The 26692-nt window shown below is 43.5% G+C and overlaps 1 protein-coding gene across 3 annotated transcripts in view; it reads left to right on the top strand.

The window, feature by feature from the left end:
* Positions 1–26692, top strand: part of LOC114766327 (semaphorin-5A-like) — a 100980-nt gene that overhangs the window by 50296 nt on the left and 23992 nt on the right. For all 3 annotated transcript variants that reach the window (XR_003742780.1, XR_003742779.1, XM_028957044.1), the window contains exons 8-16: positions 466–751; positions 1731–1866; positions 4715–4919; positions 7632–7839; positions 8740–8857; positions 11260–11441; positions 11940–12083; positions 16219–16366; positions 22098–22323. Coding sequence is in view for 1 of the 3 variants with exons in the window: in XM_028957044.1 (XP_028812877.1) it covers positions 466–751; positions 1731–1866; positions 4715–4919; positions 7632–7839; positions 8740–8857; positions 11260–11441; positions 11940–12083; positions 16219–16366; positions 22098–22323 (1653 nt within the window). In the remaining 2 variants the exon portion in view is untranslated. The remainder of the gene's footprint in view (positions 1–465; positions 752–1730; positions 1867–4714; positions 4920–7631; positions 7840–8739; positions 8858–11259; positions 11442–11939; positions 12084–16218; positions 16367–22097; positions 22324–26692) is intronic.

Genomic DNA, 26692 nt, shown 5'->3' with positions numbered 1-26692 from the left:
GCAACTATCTTGTCAGTGAAGGATTTTATCTGATTCGCATTAAAAGAAAATTGAAAAAAATAAATTCATGTTCGTACATACAGGGCTCACTGGAGCCTCAAAGAAAAAAAGCTTTAATAACAAATTTTATGGCAAATTGATTTTTTCTGTCTTATTGATGCTGTGCTGAAGAGCAATGACTGGAAAAATGGCCCCTCACACAAAGTGGGATTAAATCACTGTCAAGAAGAACAAACCTCTGTGTTTAAAGTCAATAATGTCATAAAAATTAACATTTTGCTGATGAAAATCTGCACCCAATCATCAGTTTTAAATGGGGTGGCAATCACAGGAAAACCGTGAGTTTGTTGAGGTCATTTTTTTACATTTTTGAATGAGAAATGAGTTTGTTCAGAAAAATGTGAGATATTAATAAAAACAAAAATAACCTGCCAGGCACTGCTCATATTCTGTATTTATCTACAGAGCCCAACTTTGTGTCATCGTACGACATCGGCAACTTCACCTACTTCTTCTTCCGGGAGAATGCTGTGGAGCATGACTGTGGCCGGACGGTCTTCTCACGGGCAGCCCGGGTGTGCAAGAATGACATCGGTGGGCGCTTCCTGCTGGAGGACACCTGGACCACCTTCATGAAGGCTCGTCTGAACTGCTCCCGGCCAGGAGAGATCCCGTTCAGTTACAACGAGCTGCAGGGCACCTTCTTCCTGCCGGAGCTTGAACTCCTTTATGGCATCTTCACCACCAACGTGTGAGTTCAGTGGTAGCAAGCCTGAGCCTGTTGCCGACAAATCAGTTTGCGCTTAAATGACAGCGAGAGCTAGAACTGGTGATTCACAGCCTCCTGGATAGACTGATGCTGTCAGTTGATGTTGTGTGTATATGGATGGCCAAGTGTACCAAAAATGATGCCTGTTCATGTTCTTATACATTTACCATGAAATGTGTCATTAAAATATGGAACAGACACAGGGTAGAAAGTAAGCAGGTGGAGAGAGGGGCTTGTAATTTAATTTGTTAATTATTTTGCATGTCTTATGAGACAAAAAAAACGTATCAGTAGGTTTTCACTGTGCAGTGATTCCTTAGACACACATCATCGATCCAGTGGCTTGCAATTTTATAACCTTCATCTATAAAGCTAGATGGAGCCATCATTTGTCAGAAAAATGTTCTCCTTTAATTTCCACATTCCCCTGTGGTTCTGTTCACTGCTTTAAGTTACAGACATAGAGAGAAAGAAACTGGTATCTTGCTAGATAAGCGTTAAGTATATGTAGAAAGTGCAGGTCCAAACACCAAAAATGAATGTAAATGTTTTATTTTTGTTTGCATGTTAGCGCTCAGTTTGTGGTCATAGTGAACTTTTCTGCCAATTGGTTATATATTTATAGAATTATTTAATGTAATAGAATGTTTTTCCTCTTTTCCTGCTCTTAAAATTGTTGCTTTAAGTGCTATCAGAAGTTCAGTACTAACATTTATCATGAAATGAATTCTTTATGCATTTGTGTTTTTTTTATCGTTCTGTATGTGTGTATATTTTCATTTCCAGCAAAGCAATTATGGTTTAAATTAACATTTATAAAAGTATACTCTTTTAAATTAAATGTTGAAAATCGTTGTTCACAATAGTTGTGAAAAAAGTCAAAATAGTTTTGTACACGCCCTACTATACGAATGTTTGTTTAAGACCTAATATATGAACACGTATCGCTTGTAACCCTCAGAAACAGCATGGCTGCCTCAGCGGTCTGTGCGTTCAACCTGAGCGCCATCACCCAAGTGTTCAGTGGACCCTTCAAGTACCAGGAGAACTCCCGCTCTGCATGGCTGCCCTATACCAACCCTAACCCAGACTTCCAAGTAAGTCCCCACTGCAACTAAAACAACAGGAACATTTAAATTCTCTGCAGGCAGGCATGTTCACAGCCCTCTGAAAGCAGAATTTTATCCGGGGCTCATCTGGATTACACCGACACCTACAAAGCTGGAATCTGACACTGGATTCCTAACGCCCCACTCCCACATTAAGTTGATGCGTCCGCTTTTAAATAAATATATTTGAATTTGTTTTTATTCTTTCAAAGATTTTATTTATTTATTCATCATATTCCATTTTTATTTTTTGAAAGACGTCCAGTTATGAAAAGAACACAAACCGGCGCATGTTGTCTGAGACAAAAAAAAGGCAGTTGGGGAGGACTGTTTGTGCTTTCTGTGTGTGTGTGTGTGTGTGTGTGTGTGTGTGAACCCACGAATCATTGTTTTCCAGCCTGTCTCTGCCACGCTCATTAACTTGCTCCTCAATCATCGCCTCATGAATTTATTAATAACCACCTCACATTATAAAACTCCTCAGCAAGAAATTTACAGTCGCGCCGACCTATAAAAGTGTCAGTGTTCAAATTCTACAGAGTGTTATGGTTCTTAATAACTTAGCACTGTTACCATCATTTGTGAATGACACTTAATGTTAATGTACTGTTCAAGAGCTCGGTCTTTTAACGAAATTAGCTTTGCGTCCCCAGATGGTTTCTTGACTCAGTGTTGAAGTCTTGCCGGTTTGAGGGACCCCGGATGTGTTAATGCTGAGTAGTTGCTGGCTCAAGCGATAGCGAGTGGCTTAATCTGTTCCAGTTTAATGTGGTTTTAATTCGCCTCATGACCCATCACTGCACAATCTTGACGAGTTGCATGTTCTAAAGTATTCTACACTTTAGTTCCAGGGTCCTTAAAATAGTCTGGTCAGCACACGTTTCATTTTAAGCTCAATCTAGAGAGGAAGATCTACTTTATAAAAAAACGTCCTTATGTTCCCCGCGATAATGATACCTGAGGTCTAGACAGAGGGGTGGAATTTTTTAAAGCGAGAATGAAAATGATCCTTTTTGAGCACAGTAGGATGGGCTTAAGACTGTAGCTTCACAGTAAGTGGACCACACTTTATCTGGGTTGCAGTTGCGTAAGTAAAGCCTTATCAGGGCTCTTAATTTGTAAACTCGATATTCTATAGAAATCGAACGAGAATTGCTGGTGTCTTCCTCTTGTAAGTCGCTTTGGATAAAAGCGTCTGCTAAATAAAGTAAAGTAAAAGTAAAGTAAAGTAAATCTGCATGAAGTTATGTATAATATTAAAACAGCCTGCCTGGTTAGCATTGTTCTGACAGATCTAATTTGCATAAAGAAGAATAGGCAAACCCTGACTCTCAGTTGTGACAGCTCATCAGTTTTAGGTGTCATATAAGAAAGCACCACTAGATGGAGTGGGCTGAAGTTTCAAATGAATTGTCAGCTGATCAAGAACCTGCACAGTTTATATTGATTTATATTGCCTAGCTACATTAAATATGAATGATGAATGATTTGGAAAGTGCAAATATTTAATATAATTGTGTGCAAGCTAATTTTAGGGCATCAGTGAATTTAAGTGTCAATATATCAATATTTAATTCATATTGAATGAAATTTTTTTAGAGATGAATGCAGATGAAAAGTCCAACATGTTGCATTATTTTCATGAGGCATGCTTTGTAAACCCTGCTTTGTGTTGTTCCTGAAATTTTTGATAGCACGCTGCTAATCTTCCCAACTTGTCACAAATGGGTTTGCGCATATTTTGCCATTAATAGTGTTTTTTCTGGATGAAAACATTCCTCCACATTTGCAGAAAACATTGCGTCAACTTTCTCCGAGTTTTGAAACAAATCAACTTTCTCACTCCAATCAGACTTGGAACGAGTGAAGGACGACGTCACGTTGGCGCACCTCGGCCTGCGCTGGAGCGTGGGATATGCGATCAATGTCAGGCTGCAGCCGCTGGCTGTGCTTTTTGCCGTCGTGTTGTTCGGTTAGGGGTGAATTGGACCCGCCCCCCTTTCTGTGCATGACCAGCCGTGCTCTGTCCCTGAGAGTCTGCTGCGCCTTTCCCAATGAATTTCTTGCCTCTTTGCCCTCCCACCCTTCCTGGCTTCCCGTGAAGCGTTTGCCTGAGGATTGCTGGGGACTGATGCGGATGGAGCGCCGGCGGTGTTGATGATTGCGTGGGGGACTGATGTGGTTTCTCCACACTTTCATAGTGTTCCTCTCTTCCTTCCTCGCTAACATACACGCATGCTCTCACACAGGGGGGCTAATCTGCAAACAGATGATGTGTTTGGCTAATTAGTGCGTTATAAAGTGCAGTGTTTTTGGCTCACATTCACCCTCCCCTTTCCCTTCATGCATTTCTTCTGTGCCTACGTCTCTCTTTTTTTTTTCCACTTCACTCTTATAATTCAATTGTTCACGGATGTATGATTAATGAGTTTTCCTAGCAGACTTCGAGAATTAATGTGCTTATAATCCATCCAAAATCCATATTTGGTTGGGTTGTGGGCCACAAGCAACAGAAATCAAGTTTGTGATGTCTGCTGACGTACAATTTTATGAGAAAGAGAAGCAGAGTAAATCAGAGTAGGATGGGAAGGTGGGCATGTGTGATGTTTTGATAAAAGGGGGTTTCAATGATATGGTACATGAGAGCTTTCAGTCATTGATATGGGCTCCTCCCATATTTAAATTTCTTTTAAAGAAATTTCTTTTTCACATGATGAGTGTCTAGTTCAATAATTATGTCCGATTCATGAAAATCCCAGTGCGCTTACTATGTTTATTAGAGGGCCATGATTCTCCCTATTTCTCTTACTCTTATTGAATGTGTCTCTCTCTGTAGTGCGGTACCATAGACTACGGCTCCTATGTGAACCTGACTGAGAGGAACCTGCAGGACGCACAGAAGTTCATTCTCATGCATGAGGTGGTGCAGCCCGTGTCTCCAGTACCCTACTTCATGGAGGACAATGTGCGCTTCTCTCATGTGGCTGTGGATGTGGTCCAGGGCAAGGACATGCTCTTCCATATCATCTATCTGGCCACAGGTACGTATTTTACTTCTCCTGCTCTTCACTTAGCCACGTTCTCATGTGAAAAAAAAAAAAAAAGTTTCAATTACCCTACAATTTTTTAAAATTTTATTTCTCCCCAAATCTGCAGTCTGCCGTTTCATGTATTTAAATTATTCAGAATTGCACAGAGCTCATTAATTACCCAGAGTTCATTAGTCAAGAGCCGGGTGCATTTTAATCTGCCACTACTGTGTTTGTTGTTGAAGATTTAACAAAAAAACTAAGACACATGGGAAAATAAACCCAGACTAATAACTGGTGGTCCAATTGATTTGCCGTCTTTTGAAGTGTGCAACAGTTGGCTAACAGGCCTGGCACAGGCATAAAAAGTAAGCCAGTCATGACGCATCAAAGCCGGTGAACACAGCATGTTATCCAGATGCACTGCAGAGTACTTCGACTATGGCATCAATGTGGGGAAATAAGTCAAATTTGAATCAAAATTTTCCAAAAACTTAATATAAACTTTTTAATATAAGTCAGGAACTCATCTTCAACTCATCTTTTAAAAAATATTTTTTAAAAGAACATTCCATTTAATATTTGTCCCTTAGTTTTATTGTCCTTTCCACTACACACTATTAAACAATATTTTCGCAAAAAATTGGGGGATTTCTAGAGAAAGCAATGGAGAATAGAGAAATTAATTTTTATTCATTTTTATGTTCCATTTGTTTAAATATTTCCCAGAATTACCCAAAGAAGGATAATAGAACAATTACCCGTAGGTGTGTGCTGACGTTAAACGCCAACAAATTACATCCAGACACCTACCAAAGGAATACCACTGCCATTGAGTGACCCTCTCAACCAAACACGAACTTTTTCTCTCAACAGATCGAATCAGCAACGTACAGGGTACGTGTCCGTACCGCATCTTTTTTTAAGGGCTTGACACCTGTTTCCGGCTGGGGCTCAGTGGACTTACTGAAATAATCTTCTCATTGTATTGCTGGCCATGCAGCTCGATTAAAACCATTCACATGAGGACGCAAGCCACTGTGCGACAAACAGTGCCAAGGCTATCAGTCAGCTTGCTGATTTGCTCAAATGCAATTAGGTGCGGAGCATCTACACCAGGAACAAAGGCTTTGGATCAGGCAGAGAGTTTCATGCAGGAAGGGGGAAACGTGAAGTGTTTACTTCACCATTGGAGAAATCTGGAAGAACTGAGTTCCCACTGCTGTCCCTACCCGTAACACGGCGTAGCTCCACCATATTACATGGCGACAATGAATAGCTTTTTAATAATACCTCATCCTGGGGAATAAATGAAAGGTATTGTCATTTTATTCTCCACTGGCGGTTTAATTAAATGGCTTGAAAACACGCCTCCACCCAGGACATTTAAAAAATATATATATAGTGTGAAAGATATTTATAATTTAAAACCAATATTAAAGTTGATGTAACAACCCCTGTAGGTTCCAGGGAACATTATAATCCCTTTTAAAGGCGCTCAAGCTTCAAAATGTAATATTTATGAGTTTGATTCCATGCTACCAGGGAGAACAGGGTTCTCTGAGAGATGGACAGTCGCCGTCCTTGCTCTTTCGAGGAAAATCAGGGACACATGCATATTTGATGACTGTGGAGACAGGTGACCGTTTTCCCCTCTGAATGTCGGATGACAGGCACGGGTGTGGCTCTCCTGGCAGCCTTTTCACGTCAAAGGCCGATACAAAGATTTCTTGTCTCTCTACAATCCCTCTCCTCCCGGATATAAAATTGGAATGAGCTGCAGTGACATAACTGGACAGCGGAATTGCGCTTGCAAGCACACAAATAACAATGTGCAGAGACACTAAAATATATCCAGATAAGTTTGTCAGGTTCTCTAAATGTAAATAGAATGTGATGTTTAAGTTTGTCTCCCCTTTAATGGAAAAGTTCTCCTGAAGGCTGTTGATTCCGGACGTTAAATATTCTTTCAGCTCCTCAAATGCACCGTGCAACGCTGGCTGAAAATGGGAGAATAGTTTCTTACTTTCTGACTTGCCTTGAGATACAAAGACTCAAAAGATGCATAGATGTTGTTGGTGAAAGGTCAATGCTATCAAGTTCTAAAGTTCTCAGGGTGCTATCAGAAACAACACAAAGCAGGCGTTACAAAGCATGCCTTATGAAAATCTCCATTCATCTCATTCAATATGAATGTCCTTAAATATTGATGTATTGACACGTCCAAGAAGACATTGAGGGGATTTGGAAGAAACGTTCACTTGATAAAATGAAAAGATTTTGGTGGTCAAAGGTCAATGTCAGTGTGACCTCGCATTCTTCTGAATGCAAAATAACAGGAACACCACAAGAGAATTTCTCTGAAGGTCACCCCTTGCTGTCTGAGAAGATGGTTACCTGAAAGTGACCTGGTTTACAAAAGAAAACAACTGTGAGGTGGTAATGCTACATGTTTTCTTTTGGCAGGACTATAACATGGATTATTAATTTCCATCTTCGTTCATAAACCTATCACGTAGTTTTACTGTTATATCGGAGAGCAACAGGTAACACTTTTCTGGTTTTCTCTCCCTCTCCGACTCACAGTGGAGCAATCTAGAGTGCAGAATGGTCCAGAAAGTAATGAAAATGTTCAGGGTTCCAGTCAATTCCATTCAGTTGCAGCTTGGAAGAAGGGTGTTTTCTCTTATATCATTGTGTTCTCGCTGTCTTTCTCTCTCTCAGATTACGGCACTATTAAGAAGGTGCTTTCGCCGCTCAACCGGACAATGGGCAGCTGCCTGCTGGACGAGATCGAGCTCTTACCTCCGCAGGAGCGCCAGCCCATCCGCAGCCTGCTGATCCTGCACAGCCGCAGTGAGCTCTTTGTGGGCGTCCGTGACCAGGTCATCAAGATCCCACTCATGCGCTGCAACTTCCACAAGAGCCGCGAGTAAGTCCTCACCTCTCCTCCGCCTGCAGCCGCCGGTGCTGCACTAAGCCTGCGGTGATGCCGCGTGTCTCACGACTTATTGGATTTTTTTTTTTTAATGTACGTGACAAATACAATGCTTTAGAAGAGGGATTAGCAAATCTCATTAAAGAAAGTAAAGCTAAACTTGATATTTCCTGTGGTTGTGTGTGTGATTGTACGTGTGTAAGTGTGTGAAGAAGGTGTTAGGATGCCCAGGGGCGGTTTGAGGTAGCCAGTTCTCCTCACCTCTTTGCCTTCGGGCACCGGGCCCTTCACATTTCCCCTGTCTGAGTATATGAAGTATATGAAGTATATTTGCACATATTGTCTGGATTACAGAGTTGCATCCTTCAAGCAAGCGAGGGCCAGACTTGCCCATGTGCATCCCAATGGTCCACTTCACACGCCAGACAAGAGGAGGTTGACCGCTAGTGGACTTGTTTATAAAAGACAATGATGCTAAGGATGCCGACTTAGGCTTTCACTCCCACATGCACCCACTTGGGCCGACGCCTAGTGTGTGCTTACGCTGCACTCTTAGGCTCTCGGGCACACACCCTCTCGAATGGACACCCACTTCTACACAATGACAATCACTTCACTTCAATGTAAACATAAAGCATGGCTAGGTTGTGTCCTGGGATTGGGGAAGACAGTAATGACCCTTCCTTACAAGGGAATGTGTGGACCTCAAATGTCCCACGAATGATTTTTTATTCAGTTTGACTCAACTCCTGAGTTTTCAATCAATGACATCACTGACAGTCCGACTGGTCTGGGCCACAGTGTGGTTCTGTCAGGCAGCTCTCCATCCCTCGCCTGCAAAAAGAAAGAGATAAAGTTAGACTGAGATGCTTAATGAGCCTGTTTTGTCTACAGCGCTTGCGTCGGCGCTCGAGACCCGTACTGCGGGTGGGACCTGGTTCTGAAGAAATGCACCACACTGGAGGAGAGCTTGAGCATGAGCCAGTGGGAGCAGAGGATCACTGAATGCCCCGTGAGTACCCAGCATGCATTGCACACGGCACACCAGGGTGGCAACTGTGTTCTGCAGGCAACCAGGCAGCATCCTTGTGCTGCAAGCCTCATTTTGTCGATTTTGATCACTTCCTCCACCCTGAAGGAAAACAAGGCTGTGCTGTGTAATTGTTGCAAAGAGTCTGAAAAACTCAAAAATATTGCTGCAAGCCCACCAGCATTCACACATTTTAAAGCACGAGAGCTTGTTTTATTTATTGCTTTTATTATCTACTTCTTTTCTTTTGCACATTAGCCAGAAACCTGATTTATTGTACGTTTTCTGCTAGAGCTGGCCAGTATGCCGATATTTATCATGATATCCACCATATTATGAAGTTCTATATAATGAGATCTGTAGAAGGCTGTAAGAACAGGTGGTGCACAGTTTTATTTATGAAATGACTTCTTTAATTTCAACTCTGTAGGTGTTCCATTATTAGCTGGAGTTGCTTTAGTGGCAGAAATGCCAGGATAAAGAAATACTGCGACAAGAACCAGTATGAGAGCTATTTGTTGATAAAAAAAAATAAAAAATCTGATTGTTCAAAAGTTGCCCTCTGTCTGCAGCATTTGCCACAATGTCAAAAGAAACTTAATGGTGTCCAGTTGTTACGTGGTAAGTATCGCACTCAAATGTACTACCATGCTCCCCAGAGAACATAGTTTCCATCAACACTCCTGATAATCCTGCAGTTTGTCACTCCATCTGACACAAATGGGAACACATTCGGCCAATCAATCAGCTGCTCATTGTCCCACCGGAACCATTATACAACCCCACATGTTCATTTCCAACATTTCACATATTGATTTCCCTCTTCCGCCCCCAAATGAAATGATAATAGTGTTTCATTTGACGCACATCAGCTTCTCAAACCTCGTGCATGTGTTTGCGGAGCTGTGTATAGATTTCCCCTTTATGTGATAAACTCACTGAACACGTCGCGCAGCTCCGCAAATACCTGCAGCCAGCGCCTCTTGGCCCTGATGGAGGGCTGGCAGGCCGTGAGCATCTACATTAATCACGTTCCCTTTGAAGCTCACCATAGGCTCTCCCTTTTTACAAGGTTCCAAACCAAAGGACATCAACCGGCACCAAGCTGGGCTGAGATGAAGAAGTCTCTTTAGGAGTCCGGAGAAGGCCTTTGTCTGTTGAAAAGCTTGGACCATGAAAAAATGTTATAGCCAAAGGCGCTTCAAAAAGTGTTCGGTGACTTCAAGCACACAGCTTCTTGTCTGACAAACGAACAAAAACCGGCCTTAAAATTATGTACAAAAGTGAACTTTTTTTTCCACTGAGCTGAGAGCCAGATTTGTTCACAAACACCCAGGTTTCAACTGAATGTTCTTTGAAAGGGGCGGGGGCCAGCATGGAACTGGCTTCACCGGTGCATTCGGTACAACCATCTGGAGCTGCAGTGCCCACACCACTGGGAATTTAACAGCAGGGAGAGCTAGCTTTTACACTGAAAGGGGGTGATTCACATTGTTCGTTCACATGAGAGGTTTCCAGCAGTAAGCACTCACTACATAATGAAAACTGCCATTGCACTTTACAGAATTTACATTTTACATGTATGGCTTTTATCAATTTATTTATGGCATTTATCAATTTAGCTGACACTCCTGTGCAGAGCAACTAAGAATCTGTAATAACAGGTTAAGCGTGTTACTGTGATGTTTGTTCCCATGAGTTAATACCACCAGTTCCATGTGGAACCAGTGGCGTTTGGGTTCTAATGACATTTTTTCTGGTATTGGATGTGTTCAGTGCTGTAAGATGAAATATGCATATATATGTGACAAAAGCATAGTGACAAAAAAACTCATAAGGTGAGTCAAGCCAAAGATGAGCAGGTTATTACAGGTCCAGCTTTGTAGTACCAAAGTAATGATGCTTTTGAATGGTTTTGCTTGGTGAGGTTATTAGCTTTATGTAAACGAAAAGCATTTTTTCTTGTTTTCCCTGAGGGTTATTTCCTTTTTTTGGCTCTTCTAAAAGACAAGATCACTTCCAGGCAATATTTGTACACACGTCTCCTTTTAGTGTGGCTTTCGTTGTTTGGAATTGTCATTCTAATGGGCTGTGATGTTGAGCGATATGCCACAGGTTATTTCTACACCCTCTGAAAACCTTTTTTTTCCCAATATTACAACAAAGAGCGGGTGCATTTGCCAAATATTGAAGAGAGACACTGTTTCAAATGCAACCTACTCTGGGAGCAGTTATCGAGCACTGTTCTCTTTTATGATAACCCCAAAAGAGAGACAATTCATCAGTGAGTGTGTATATATGTGTGTGTGTGTGTGTGTGTGTGTGTGTGTTCATATTGTGGAAAATGTACCAAATGTACTATCATTGTTCCCATTCTCTCTCAGGTAAGGAACGTAACAGTGGACGGAGGCTTTGGGCCATGGTCAGGATGGAAGCCGTGTAGCCATAGCGATGGGGGCAGTGTGGGTGCGTGTGTATGCAGGACGCGCGCGTGCGACCACCCAGCCCCTCAGTGTGGAGGTCAGCAGTGTCGTGGGATCAGCGTAGAGGTGGCCAACTGCTCCAGGTGCACAAATTTTTTTTGTACTCTATTATTATTAGTTTATGTGATTTCAATATTTTTAGTTTCTGCTTACTTTCAATAGACGAAAACCTATTTTTACACACACATACATGACTGACGGACATATGCACAATCTATAAAACCCACTCCAACACATTAAAGCACAACACACTTTACACACATATATTACATTGTGCACATCCTCATAAGACACTCACATGCTTTAACGCATATGCACAATACACCATGTTCTAATGAACACACGGCAGCCCCACTCAGCCCTGTTCATTGCTGTCTGTAGATGTGATAAGCACTTGACCTGGAGCACAGACAACACACTCTCATTCTCAGCTCATAAGAGCCCTCCAGTCAGTGATATTCATGGCTGAGCAGATGTGTAAGCCATCCAGTGGGTCTCATCAGCAGATGGGCGAATGACAGAAGAGGTTCGTTGAGCCCCAGTCCAGGTCTGTAACGGCTGACTTTCTCCTGTGTGTTCAGGAATGGCGCCTGGACACCATGGACATCCTGGGCCCCATGCAGCACCAGCTGCGGCATCGGCTTTCAGGTCCGCCAGCGCTCTTGCAGCAACCCCACCCCACGGCATGGGGGTCGAGTGTGTGTGGGGCAGAACAGGGAGGAGAGGTGCGTACCCATACCTGTACTACACACTTTCCACACAGGCTGCTCACATGACCCATATATAGGTGCTGGTCATATAATTGAAATGTCTTCGAAAAGTTTTTTTATTTCACTAATTCCATTCAATAAGTGAAACTTGTATAATGTATACATTCATTCCACATAGACTGATATATTTCAAGGGTTTATTTCTTTTAATTTTGTGATCATTAGTCTATTAGTCTATACTGAATTAGGGTCATTAGTCGTCAGTTATAATCATCAAAGGAAATAAACACTATAACAGTCTATGTAGGATGAATGTATACATTATACAAGTTTCTTCAATGGAATTAGTGAAATAAAGACTTTCTAAAGATAATCTAATTATATAACTGGCACCCCCCTTCCATATTTAGGCATTCAATGCAACCAGCAAAAACCACCATTCGGCACACTCAGGCCATATACATCCTACAACCAGCAAAAACCACCATTCAGCACCCTCAGGCCATGTACATCCTACAACCAGCCCACCGTCACTGGGCACCCTCAGGCCATATACATCCTACAACCAGCAAACCACCATTCGGCACACGTGTCCCACACACATCTCCAACTCCTACACTGCTGTTCTCTCAGTGGCCTCTGCTCTGTGTCTCCAACATCCAATTAAGTAAGATAAAATGATGCCATGGCATCATAATTATGTTCGACCACACACACCGCCACTTAGTACTCTTGAAGTGCAGGCACCTCATCACAGCATAATTACCTTCGGAACTTGGAAAGATGGGTATGGTGTCTAGGCAACTGGAGCAGAAAAATAGAGACTTGTGAAGAGAAGGAGGAATAAAGGGAATGTTCGAAACAACTAGCAGAGAAAGTTCTACGTGTGTAGCTTCCCTGTGCCTTTCTGAAATGAAACACAGGAACACCGTGGCAACCGTGCCGCTTTGTCATCTGAGGAATCTGGTGACGTGCTTATTTTACCCGTGAGTGTGTGTTAATGAAGTATGGCAGCTTTTGGTACAGTAGAGGTAATGCTTTTGGTTGCTGGTGAGTTTAGGGGGATGGGGACCAGGGGGAGTCGTGGCTTCACGCTTCTCCTCAGGTTGCCATGGAAACCTACAAGCAGGAGGCGAAGATGGAACAACAACCAGAGACTGTTTCTTTTTGTGGAGAGTTTTTTTTTAATAAGGTTTTTTTATAGGTTCTTTCATCTTGGTTGTTGTCTGGTGTGTAGGGTCTGGGCATGAAGGAGACCAACTTCATCTTCACACCAGCAGCTCAATTAATATAACACCTCGACCTGCTCAGCACCGGTAGTGACTGTGAATATATCAGCAGTCTTCACACATGCGTGCATTGTGCTTATGGATGAGATGTCCTCTGTTGGTTGCCTTGCGGTGGTCTGAGCTCATTTCATTCCAGGCTTTGTCACAGTAGACAGCATCTCTTTGTTCCTGGATCCTAATGCTATGAGGGGTGCTCTTTTTCTTTCTTTCTTTCTTTCCCCCATTGACTTGTCATGTTGGCTCCCCTACGGCACCTCCACTCAAGCTGGGGCCTGCGGGGGTGTGCAGCGGTGTGTACCTTTGTCAAGTGAGGGTGAGAACAGTGGGAAGATGTGATAACACGTTGTGCCTAAGAAGCATGTGTAGCGCGTGAAGCTGTGTGTCTGAGACAGTGACAGGACAGGTTGCGGCTCCCATTTCATCTCACTTTTACAGAGGTGTGGGACGGGCTTGATAACGCAAGTGTATGACTGTGTGAAGACAAAGAATGATAAATACAGGAACCTATTCTCCTCACACTTTCTACTGAGTCTTTCAAAAAAGCAGATCTAATCTGAATGAGTGATAACCCCACACTCTAATTGTCACTGCTTTCACCTCGGCCATAAATCTCCCCTGGTGTATGGATTGCCGGTGCACTTTGTAAAATACGTAGAACAGCAGGTAGTGCCACAGGACGGTTGCTTTCCTGCAGGGCCGCCTATTAGATCTCGCCTTTGCACTCTGAATAAAAACACTCTCTTCTCAGTGTGAAGCAGTCATTGTCCAGTGGGCGTTTTTTCTCTTTTCACTAGTGGAGGTGTCTAAAAATGTCATCCCTGAACCCCCTTGACGTCAACGGACAACCGTCTTTGGGCTGTAGATGATCACAAATTAGCAACTAATGCTTCAGCGTAGAGCCCTGACTTGTACATTAAGTATTAAGAAAGCTCTGGAGTGCCCACACATCACTACACCCAGCAAACAGGGGACATCCACAGGATGTGTATCGGTTATCACCACAATGTTATCTGTCATGGTTCTGACTGTGGGGTCACTCCGCATCCATGCATGGGGTCATTTTATGTCTCCATGTATTCCCCTGTTGTTGTATGTTGTCGTACATGCCATGCGATTGTTGAAAGTTTAACCCCTCTGTGTCTCTGTGAAGCTGTGCGTATGCATCCTGTGTTCCTGTCTGCCATCATTTCTAGGTCATTATTGACCTTTTGTTCACTAGACATGCTGACTCAAGCCATTCAGCCTTCAGAACCACACAGTAGACAGCAAGGTATAAGAACCCAGTGTGTGTGTGTGTGTGTGTGTGGTGTGTGTGTGGAGCTTAGTGAGGAGTGTGAGAGAGACACTGACCGGCCGTCCATAAACTCTGCATCAAATCACCCAGCCTCATCTCTGACTCTCTTCACCTGAACCACAGATCTCATCCCACGAATCGAATAGGTCCTTGAGTGAACTTGTAATGCACAAGTCCAACCCTCAGTTTCTGATTTGATACTTTAAAGAAATTGTAAGAACGTGCACTTTCTGTTCCCGCAATTACGTTATAATGAGATGCTTATAATGTGGCAGCAGAGGCCAGTCTTTGTCCCCATGATGCAATTGTCTAGCAGGGATTTTGGCCTTCGGTATTATTGTACTGTGTTGAATTTGTGTTGAATTGTTATGTGAACATTTGTTTGGTTGATGTATTTTGGGGGATTTCAGCCTGTTGCAGTAGAGCGTTGGTTCCACCCATTTGTGGCGGGTTGCCTTTGTTAAGGTAAACAAAACTCTCTGAGGCACGATGAGAGGTAATTATTTTTCACCGTCCCTGTCACGGGGCTGTGGTGTGACACCATGAAAGAGCGAATGTTGGAGATAAATCGCGAGATGAGTGGTGGGTGAGTCTACACCGTTTACTCTACGTTCAGCGTGCTCTGCAACCCCCACGGAGGTTGGCGCTCGCATAACAAAACACAAGAGGGAATCAGGCTTGAGGAAAACAGGAGAAAGGATCAGGCTTACTGGAGATGAGGGGAGTCACGCAACCGAAGTCACATGACAGTCCCAATGTCAACTAATTGTTGTCTTGCCATTACTTTTTACTAGTAGTAGTATGCAAACATCCCCTGGACATCTGGAAAATGTTACCCCAACGTCCCTGCAATGTCATCAGAAGATTTCGATACTTTTTGTCCCTTAGGACAGAAAGAGAACCCTGCACACTGACATTTTGGAAATGTTAAGGAGAAGTTATTTACCCAGTTTTGGGATAGAATGAGAAGCGCTGATGTTGCTGTAAATGTAATCATCAGCCCTGGGTGTGCATTTAAACGAACATATCCACCAGTTACAGAACATTTAATACAGTAACTGCCTTCACCGTGCAGTACGTTTTCTGTGGCATAAGTTAAGTTTAGTGCTCCATGCATAGTTTTGCTTGGCTGTGTGGCATATGGATTTGATTATGAGGTCCACAAGCTGCACATGAGTCCTGAACAAAATGTATTTAAATGTAAATGCATATCACAGTATTTACATTTCTGGCATTTATCAGATTCCCTTATCCAGAGTGACTTACAATCAGTAGTTACAGGGACAATTCCTCTGGAGACAGAGTTAAGTGTCTTGCTCAGGGACACAATGGTAGTAAGTGGGGTTTGAAGCTGTGACAGATTTATTGTAGACAGTTTTGTCACACTGAACATTACTCTCATTGAAATGTCAATGTGCCTTGATTTGAAAACATTGATTTTCAGGCACCATGCTTGGTCTGACTGTCTTGTTTGCTAATGTGCAATATATACATTCAAACTCACACACACACACACACACACACACACACAAAAAAAAAAAACTCAACCAAATTTCCTCTCTTACAGGTACTGCAATGAGCACCTGCCCTGTCCTCCTCATGTCTACTGGTCATCCTGGTCTCCGTGGGAACGCTGCTCAGTGCCCTGTGGAGGGGGCATCCAGTCTCGCCGGAGGACCTGCGAGAACGGAAACGAGTGCCCAGGGTGCAGCCAGGTACCCGGCACAATAAAACTCACACCACACAACATTCACAATGTTCCTGCACACTCGGGTACCACAATTTAATCTAGTCTATAGAACTACAATTCTGGTTGTGTTTTTATTATCTACCTGCATACTAGAATTGTCCAGAAATTCAACTAAACTGAGTTCACAGTTAAAATCTTAATTCATGACCAGATGTGTCTCAGCATGGCAGCCTGACTGTAAATTCTGCACTGAGTTGTATGCTCGCCACTGTTATTCTTTAGGTCTATAAATAAAGCTGTCTGAAACAGTGAATCCCTGTGTGTGCAGTACTGAGCAGGGAGGGAATTTTAGCCATCCTGGTGTCAGCTTAGATTTTGTGGTGGTGATCTGGCTGCAGCACTATTTTTAAAAAAGGGCTGCAGTCAACAGTTTAAAATACGCTGAAGTCACATGACTAAGGGTCTTGTGTTTATATCTTTCCTGGAAGCCACTTGAGAAATATGGCCAGCAGGCCGAGGTCAAGCTACACACCACTGTTTTCAATATTCATTTCTCCTTCCACTGGGATGAGCTGTGGCCAAACCCCAAGAACTCAGAAAGGCAACAGACAATATCAGTGCAAAATTGTTATTTTCATGATCTAATTGAATGTTTCGAATATCATGGCATTGTCTGTGTGGTTGGCAACTCATTGCAAAAAGCTGAGGTCAAGACTTGACACAAAGATGTCATCAGCCAGTACTTTTAGTCCTGAATGGATCTGACTTTTTTATCTCAAAAAGATCAAACACATGTTCCTGTGAAATCCTCTAAAATCTTTCTTTGAACCAAGCCTGGATATTCTAGATGGCCAATATATCCAGTCCTCTACAGGTGGCATTTTAACCCGGATCATTGGCACTTTGTAAAATATACTTGACTACCTGATTCAAAATTCCAAAAATTACAAGTATTGTCACCAAACACTTTTTTTAATTTTAAGTACAGTTACAAAATTGTTACAATGATGCTTAAAAACAAGCATAAAGCCTTCAGCTGATTGTCCAATCTAATCGGTCGCTTGACGGGTGTGTTGGAACAGCAACAGTAGAACTTGGTATGCAGATACATTTATAAGAAATTGTCACCATTTTAGGCCTCTTTCACCTTCATAAGTAGATTAAGGACAGGTTAATAGGTGCATCCTAATGCTTATCACAGACCGCAGCAGCCTTAGAGCCTCAGAGGCATCATGACAGGCAGACTTGTCCTGAGGTGCTCCTCCTCCAGGGCTCAGGTCTGTCAGGTCTGTCACCACGCGGAAGACAGGTGTGCCCCCAGAATATTCCAGAAATGCCACAGTTGCTCCAGGGCCAGCCCCATCACTCAGTCAGAGGTGAGTGTGTTTGCGAATGTGTTGCCAGATTCAGCATCCCACCCTTTTTTTGCAGCAACACCTTTTTTTTTTTAAGATGACAGATTACAGAGTCTATCAGAGGAATCAGGATATTATGCCCAGGGCCTGAGGTTTGGGTGACGGGGTTCCTAGGGTCAATGCTTTAAACCCCTCCCTCACCCCCTCTCTCAGGCATTATTGGAATTCATCGGCACACATCGTTCCCCCGTCTCACCAAGATGGTTCAGGCTCTAATTGAGGTTGTCTGGCTGGTTAATTACGTTTTAGATGGGCCTTTCCCTGGGCAGCTGCCAAAGGGGCCAACGCTGATGCATCGAAACATTCAGCAGCAGAAATGAAAATTGCGGATGTAATTGGGTAACTGAGAGTGTTGTCCTCAGGTCGTGGGTGTGGTGCACGATACTTTGGTAATGACTTCTTCTGGGCTGTCCATTAATCACAAGGAAGTGTTTATTTTTTTACCTCATTTGCTGTGACATTCAATTTGTATTACCTGGTATCTGGCTTTCATTACAGGTCTGGCCTATATCTATGGGGATATTCTCCCCAATATCTACGTATCGGTCGCCTTTTCGCCTCAGCCATGATATGCAGGTTTTAGATGGACATTTTGTTGCTTAGAACATATTGACCAATATTATCCTATACCAAATTCATGGGGAGTACCACGTAAAAACCTGCTTTAAGCATTTTTAAGACATACAAGCGCTGATCCCACTACATCTTTCCATTGGATAATGCAGGAGGACACATTACTCGACCGAGCGCTGAGCAGGACGAGACATGTCTTGTCCTTATGCCACGCGGTGTGTCGTTCTTCTCAGGAATGTAATTATGAGTGATGGTCAGCAGAGCCGCGCGATTGCACAGCCCGGTTCTGATTACAGAGCCAATCGTCGAGTTTATATTGGCCGCCCCGCTGAGACAAGCCGGACCTGTTGTGTGTGTCTGCATGAATTAATACAGCCGGGACCACCTGCCGTCCTCTGCAGGTATTTGTCAGCCATTAATTGACAGAGGATGGATAACATCTGTTTCGCGGCTCGGGGAGAGCGTCAGGCGCCAGCCCACGGGTGCCAGCGGGGTGGTAAATCTGCGAGGCGACTTCGGTGGAAAAGTTGTTTACTTTTCACTCATTTTTTTTTATTCTCTCTCTCAGCAGGCTCACTGGCTTTTGAAGTGGTCTTTAGGATGGGCCAGAGTCCTGAGGCGGCCGCGGGTTTAATGATGGCTTAATTTCACCTCGTGAATGCATACATTTGGTCTGGGACAGCGGTGACGCTTGCGCCCAGCCAGTCCGTCCTCGCCGATGAGCCCTTATCTTTAATGAGCATATGCGGCCGGCCTCCATGAAAAGTAATAAGGGTAGTGGTGTCAGGTATTGATGTTGCGTTTATGAAAGACTTCCTCCGGCGCCGTTCCTCAGGGCCGTGCCAGTGCGGCACTTTGACGTCTTCGCACAGCAGTTCACGATCCATCCACCCTAAAAGTGCCCCCATTCCCTCCACGTTAAAACTGTGTAGAAAATGAGTAAACTTGATAAGTGGGGGCGTTGAACATGAACAGATGCTGCTGTCGTGCGCTGACTGACGGTAGCAGGGCCAGCCGGACGGCATCGCTGGGGAGCGTTCATATGTGCGGCGCAAGACTGGTATTACGTTTCACCGACCCCTCTTGATGGAGCGTGTTCTTGCCAGTGCTGATAATTGATCTTGTTTGAGTCGGGTTCATCACATTGCTGGCGCCCCAGGTGGGCAAGTGGTGACGTATGACGTCCTGGCCACCTGGGTGATGTTCGCTCTCATGGTGGCCTTCTGGGGACACCGTGTAGCACTTGGGTGGAGGAGGGACATCTGTGCTCACACACACACACACACACACACACACACACTCTTAGGGAAATGTCTTGGCTCTGCCTGTTTGGGCTTACTGAAATAAACACTGGATTGAAAGTAATGATGCTTTGAGAAGCCCCAGAGGCCGCAGCCTCACGTTATTCATTAGCGGCCGGATGTCCAGAGACCAGGGGCCAAGTAACGCTCCGCTGCGCGGGGCAGCCTCCAGCAGGCTCTGTCCACGGTCTCCTGAGCCTCGCAACATTCATAAAACTGCCTCTCACAAGCATAAACGGCACAGCTGCGATGGCGAGGGGAGAGTCCGTGTAGAGAATATCTGCGTAGAGAGAGAAGGTAAACAGCACGAAAACGGAAAAGCTGACGGTGCTAATAGAAGAATGCCTGGGAGAAAGGGCTCATATGATCTGACCGTGTGCACGTAGTGACGGATGAAGGCCCGTCCGCTGGTAGACGCTCCAGTGAAATGTGATGAAGACCCGTTGTCAGAGGACAGAGCCACCAGCCGTTGCCGTACTGCTGTCCGGGGAGTGCAGGGAAGAGGCCCGTCTGCCGGGTATAATGCACATGGATAGTCACAGTTGGCGGCTGTTGCAGGGAACTGGCAGACTAATTGAGGTTTTCGGTTTTTAGTTCACAAATGCCCGTCGTCATGCCTGGGCGGGTTCTGTAGTGCTATCACTTTCATTATTTTAGCTTCCGGTGGAGCTGGAGGGTGATCCCTGTTTTTTTTTTTTTTTGGTTTAATCTGAAGAGATGATAAAACCGTCAGATGGAAGATGAGAGTGTTTTTTTCCCCACGAGTGCATTTTCAAGTGAAATTTATTACAAATATATTTTATTCTCCAAATAGATTAGGAGATATTTGCATGCTGAATTCCCACACATTTTCATTTCTCCCTTTTTTGTTTTTTTGTTCTTGTCATTGTTCTTATTTTTATTATCTTTTTTTACTAGTGAAGCTGTGGCCTAAACGTTTGTTTCTGGTGATTGTACAGTTCATAAGATCAAAGCCATGGGGTTTCTATGTAGCTTGCCAGATGACCTTGGACATTTTGTGTGACTTGTCTGTTTTATCTGAAGAGTTAAACCAGATTTAGTTTTTGAGGTGTGGTTGTGGTGATTGCCGACCAGCATGCTATTCTGTCTATAGGTGTTATGAGGCATTGAGATTATGTGAAGTTATAGCTTTTGGAGATTTCAAGGCATCCATATTAAAACTATAGACCATGTAAACGTTACGCTGCTTTCCTAAACACTTGAGCAGTAGGGCAGCTCCATCTGGTGGTGCTTCCTTATATGACCAAACACATAAAGTGTTCATTTTCTTTATTGAAAGAAAGCATTAGCCTTGGATTTCCATTTTCTAGGTGCATCAGTGTGTGTGTTGTTTGTGTGTAGGAGCATGTGTGTAGTTTGTGCACACCACTGTGCGTGTGTGTGTGTGTGTTTACTTATACGTGTACTTGTACAGGTTTTTGGAAGGAGGTACCCAGGAGTGACGAGGTCTTTTTCTTTGGTTCCTGCTGACAATTTGACGGATGAACAAAGCGAACCTTTATCTTATTTTGTCAAGGTCTGGCAGTTACTCAGGGTCTGCTCAGCATAAATAAATAAATAGATGAAAAAATGGACACATCAGCGTCTCCCCTTTCAATGAACATATCGCTCAACTGAAACGTGAAATCTCTCGTCTTCTCATCCAGGTATTTTTGTGTGAGTAACAAACAGACTGGCCTTCAATCACAGATTCAAACCCCAGATACCACCATTCTGTCAAATTTTCTGGGACCATGGGATGTTTTTTTTTTCTTTCTATTACATTCTTTAGTTTAAAAGGATCAACCTTCATATATGCAATTTTCATTGGATGTTTGTTGATGACAAGAATACTACAAGAATATTTTAAACTATGATCGATGAAAATTTTTAAAAGCATTTTTGTTCATACTGGCATTAGTACTGTACTATGTGTGGAAACAACAATGAAAGTGTTTTGAGGTGATATATTTGAATTTTTGCAGCAGGTGTCCGACCAACGCCCACAAATTCATTCTAATGAGCTAAGTGGTACATTAATGGCACATTTTAGCAGCCAAGGCATAAGAGTCTCAGTTAAATGAAAATTTGACTCCAGAGACAAGGATGACCAGGTCAGAGACACCACACAGTCAATCAAGAGTACCAGGTTACTTAAAAGGCAGCCTACACATAAAACAGGGTGTACTGAACAGGCCCGTTTTTCATATTAACTAGACGATGTCACAGAGCCCACAGGCTGTCAGGAATGGCGACTGCCATTCTTCCCCCTCTTTTTTTTATTGACCAGACCCCTTTCACCCATCCCCCCATTACAAATTACACTTGATCAGTGACCTTTTCTGTCGGCCTTGCTTGCTGCTTGAACAAAGGGCATTATGGAAATATTTCACATGATGCAGTAAAACATGAGGAATGCTGCACCTGTGTCTGTGACTGGTTTTCATTTGCCTCCCCCTCCTTACAGGAGTACCAATCTTGCAACACGCTCCCCTGCCCGGACTTAAAAAAGACCACCCCCTGGACCCCGTGGACCCCCGTCAACATCTCTGACAACGGCGGGCATTACGAGCAGCGCTTCAGGTACACGTGCAAGGCGCAGGTGCCTGACCCGAGCCTGCTGGAGGTGGGGCGGCAGAGGATTGAGATGCGCTACTGCTCCAGCGACGGCTCCACCGGCTGCTCCACTGACGGTGAGAAGTCGACTCTCTCTCTCTCTCTCTCTCTCTCTCTCTCTCTCTCTCTCTCTTTTCATTGACGTGCTGCACGCAGACTCATTACAGCCGCTCCAAGCTTTCCCTCGTGAGCCCTGTAAATAAATGTAGCGTTATCTTATTTGGTGCAAGCGCTCAGAGTCACATCCCGCTTCTCCAAGCTGCCGAGAGCCGAGAAACGTATTAATGAACTCCAAACCAGCCAAGGCAGCCCGGGCCCCCCTGGATGTTGAATTTAGAAAGATCCAGGGATCGTCTCAGGAGCCATGTCTCTGCCCCTCGCAGCTTTCTCCCATCTCGCCATCCCGCCGGTGCACCATGCTGACTGAATTAGAAACAGTAAAGCTCGTAAACAAGCCGCTAATCGCTGCACAGCCCCCGGCATCAAAGGGAGAGGCGAAGCGAGAGCGCGGAGCGGAATAGAGATCTTAACTGTGAACACTCTTTTTGTTTTATTGGGAAGTTTGCCACCCGACGGGAGCCGATCACTGGAGGGCTGCAGCTAGCGCTTCCTGTCTGGGTTGGCCTCCCACCGAGGCCTTTTCTGCAGAGGGGTGGTGCCAACGTTGGCCTGCTTTACTGGCACGGCTCTCTCTAATCAGACCGCTGATGTTAATTCCCTCAATGTCTTAATTGAGGAACAACAGCTCCAGTGTTGGTGAGGTTGGGATGTTTGTCTGCATAACAACAGCACAGCACAGCACATTGGGCGCCTCCTCTAGATCCCGTGTGGGATCAGGATTAGCAACCACTTGAAAGGTAAAGGGATTACTGGAGAACACTGACAACCCCACAGAGGCTGCTTTTTAAAAACACCAGTGAAGTCTCAACTGTGGCACAGATGAATGAATGTTTAATTAGGCATTGAGAGTTACATGTTGTGCAGCTTACATGCTCCTTCCTTCTTAGAGCAGTAATGTTACTGACAGCAACAAAATTATTTGTATTTGTATTCAGATAAAAATGTTAATTGCCATAACAACCATATTTTTATTTCTTAATTTATTTGAATGTCTATTTGCACACTTAGAAGGTTTTCAAAGTGTTGAAAGTGAAGTGATTGTCAGTATGAAACACTGCAGCACAGCACACAACGAAATGTGTCCTCTGCTTTTAACCAGCAGTGGGCAGCCATGACTGACGGGGAGCAGTGTGTGGGGATGGTACCTTGCTCTGTGGCACCTCAGTGGCACCATGGTGGCCTGGGATTCACACACAGCCCAACACGGTGATGGGTTAAAAACAGAGGACACATTTTCTTGTGCACACTGTGTGCTGTGCTGCAGTGTTTCACAATGACAATCGCTTCACTTTCATCTTTAGGATGCATAGATAAAACCAATTAAGTAGTTATATGTATATTGAGCATGAGAAACTAACCAACTCTTGGTGTCTAATTAGAATGCAATCTTTAATTATGTTTTTTGAAAGATTAAAATGTCAGGTGCCCATGGTTATTGATGACAGACAACTCTATTACATTTTAATCATTCCGGATCCAGTTCAGAATTTAAGATTTGAAAAATATTCATAAGCAATGTGTCCTCTGTGCACACAACAAATACAATGAAATGTGTCCTCTGCTTTTAACCCAACACTTTTAGTGAGCAGGGGGCATCCATGAAAAGTGCACAGGGAGCAGTGTGTAGGGACAGTACCTTGATCAAGGGTGCATCTGCTAGTTAGGAATGTTAGAATACCCTTCTACTCCTAACTAACTTTCCTAAGTAACAGATGCTATACATTTCGGTCTGAGAGTTTTTTATGTTCTGTCCACCCATATTCTCACTCATGGCAGATATACGTGCTGTAAAACCTGCAGGACACTACTTAACTCACCAACCCAGGAGGCCCATCCACAGATAATTACCACTGTACCGAAGCTCTGTATCGATGCCAGGGATTCGGCCCAGAAGATGAAAGAAAAAGAAATTAAGTTGCCACTTGATGAAGATTTAGTCCCACTGCCGGACCTTTATTTATTGCCGGGCCTTTATTTATCGATTGAAATCCACGTGAAGGCAGCTATAAAGCAGAGCGACACTGTCCTGTGGCGGAAGCTCTGGATAAAAATCTATGGTTGCGCTGGAGATAAAGATCAGAGCGGTAAAGCACAGGGGACGCTGCAGTACATGCAGGATGTAATGCAGTGGGGGCAGGACAGGAGCAGAAACTTGTTCCGTGGAAACTCAAGATGAATGGCATCCTTTAATCTTCTTTCTGAGGGGTCAACCCAACTCTGGTATTTAAAGCATATGCTCATTCAGAAATATGACAGCTCTGCAAAATGCTGAAATCTCTTGTAGGCGTTGAGTTGAAGGTCACAACATTTTCATACTCATAATCAATCAAATCGCTCAGTCAAATTTAATTTATACAGCGCTTTTTCCAATGTATATTGTCACAAAGCGCCTAACAATGGAACGTACAGAAGGCCCCATGTCAGCAAGACAAAGGCAACAGTAGAGAGGAAAAACTCCTACAGTCAGCAATGGTTCACCCTGGAAATATGACATATAGAGTATATTGCAGTTCCAGTTGTATTGTGATGTGAGGTAGGATTTTAAAGTTCTGGCCAATGACTATCAGGGGGCCTGTTAAAAGGGCAGGCAGTACAGGCCAAGCAGGGCAATGCAGGAGGGTCATCGATGCCATGTGATCACTACACATAACGCATTAATTGTGGATGGAGGCACTGTGATGTTGGTAAGACACCAACCCTTCCCTTGGTTGCCTCCCCCAAGTTTTCACTTTTACTTTTCCATTTACATTGAATGCATCTGCTGCCCTTTTCCTCACCTATTATTTTGGACTTTGATAAAATGATGTACTACTGACATATTTCTAAGAATTAATATACTCTAGAGTTAGCAAAGGAAAAACAATTTATTTTTTGCAACTGATTTGCAACAAATTTGTCTGGGGTGCGTATTGAAATGAATAATGCATTGCAATTTGCAAATGTTTTTAAAGTAGCCAGTTTATCATTATCTGAAATTTTGCTCTTGATGTGGCACAGGGGAGGACATCGTCAAGAATACAGAATGTGTAGTAGAACTGAGAGATTTTTCTTTACCAATGTACTTTTATTTATGTTGAGGGAGACGCTGTTAAATGTTTGTGTTTTAATAACTATCCCAAGTGCAGAACTCCTAGCCAGTGAACGACAAAACTTTCTGTGGTATTATACACTCTAGATTACCTTCAACCTTGGGCCAGTTGCTTGTGACCATATGCTCATTTTCTCTACTCATGCTAGATTGAGAAGGATCAAGTTCATCATTGAAATGAACTGACTGTGCTGTGTTACTAGATCATCTGAAGAAAAGGCATTTCCCTTTTGCACCTTTTTTTGTCTTATGCAAATTGATCTTTTTCAGTTAATCTTTCAGTCAAACTTTCCAAAAACTTTTTACTAACGTTTTACTAATACTGTATAGTCTTGTGCATGCATCAGACTGGATGGTAGTCTGGAGGGAATAGCACTTTACCTTGGGTCTTGTGCCTTTTTATGTCTGATTTTAAAAGTTTAAAAGATCACGGGGGCACCGGGGCATGCTGACATTTTGAAGTGGAACATTTATTTGAAGTCACGTCCTTTAGAAAAGGACGAATTTGAAGTCTGCCCTGTGCACATAGGCCACACTGCTGGTCTGAAATGGTCACCACTAGGCCTCCGTTCGGAGATTCCACCATAGGAATTGACATTGATATTATCCACGATGCCCTTGTCACCACCAAAAGTTGGTGGGATTTGGTGGTTCAGGAGGTGCCACTGCTGCTCCCACACCAACAACTTTAGACTGTTCTGTTTGTGTTGACCTGTGCCTCGTCTTGTCCTCACTGATTACACTGGTGAACCTTCCTGTGTGTCAGGTATTCTGTCTTTGTACTATTTGCTTGTTTTTGGTCGTATTTCTCACAGCAATTTCATGTCCAGCATCCTCCTTGCTGTCACACCCACGGCAGTTCTATAGATCATGTTAATCTCTGCCTCAGTAGGTGACCAGGGTCTCTTACTCACACATACATTTCTCATCAGAACATTCAAAGTTGGATTTCTAATTGTGTGCCGTCAAAACCATGGGTCCTGGGCTCATTGTCAATACTTTTGTGATCAGCAGTGACAGAGAACTGTGCTGCCAGGTGTCCGGTTTCGCTGTATTAATCATTGGATCTGCATATCTCTGCAACTGAATACCGATGCAAACTTCAAAGCAATGTTCTGGATGAGCTTTTCTTCCTGCAAAATGCTGCGATTTCCATTCATACCAACCTGTGACTCCTTGGTGCGGAAAAGACCTTAACATCAATAGATGCCACAGTCTAGTTTAGAACTGCTGTAAGA

This window comes from Denticeps clupeoides, chromosome 2 (genome assembly GCF_900700375.1).
Source record: "Denticeps clupeoides chromosome 2, fDenClu1.1, whole genome shotgun sequence".
NCBI lineage: Eukaryota > Metazoa > Chordata > Actinopteri > Clupeiformes > Denticipitidae > Denticeps > Denticeps clupeoides.
This window is presented reverse-complemented; position numbering and strand designations above follow the sequence as displayed.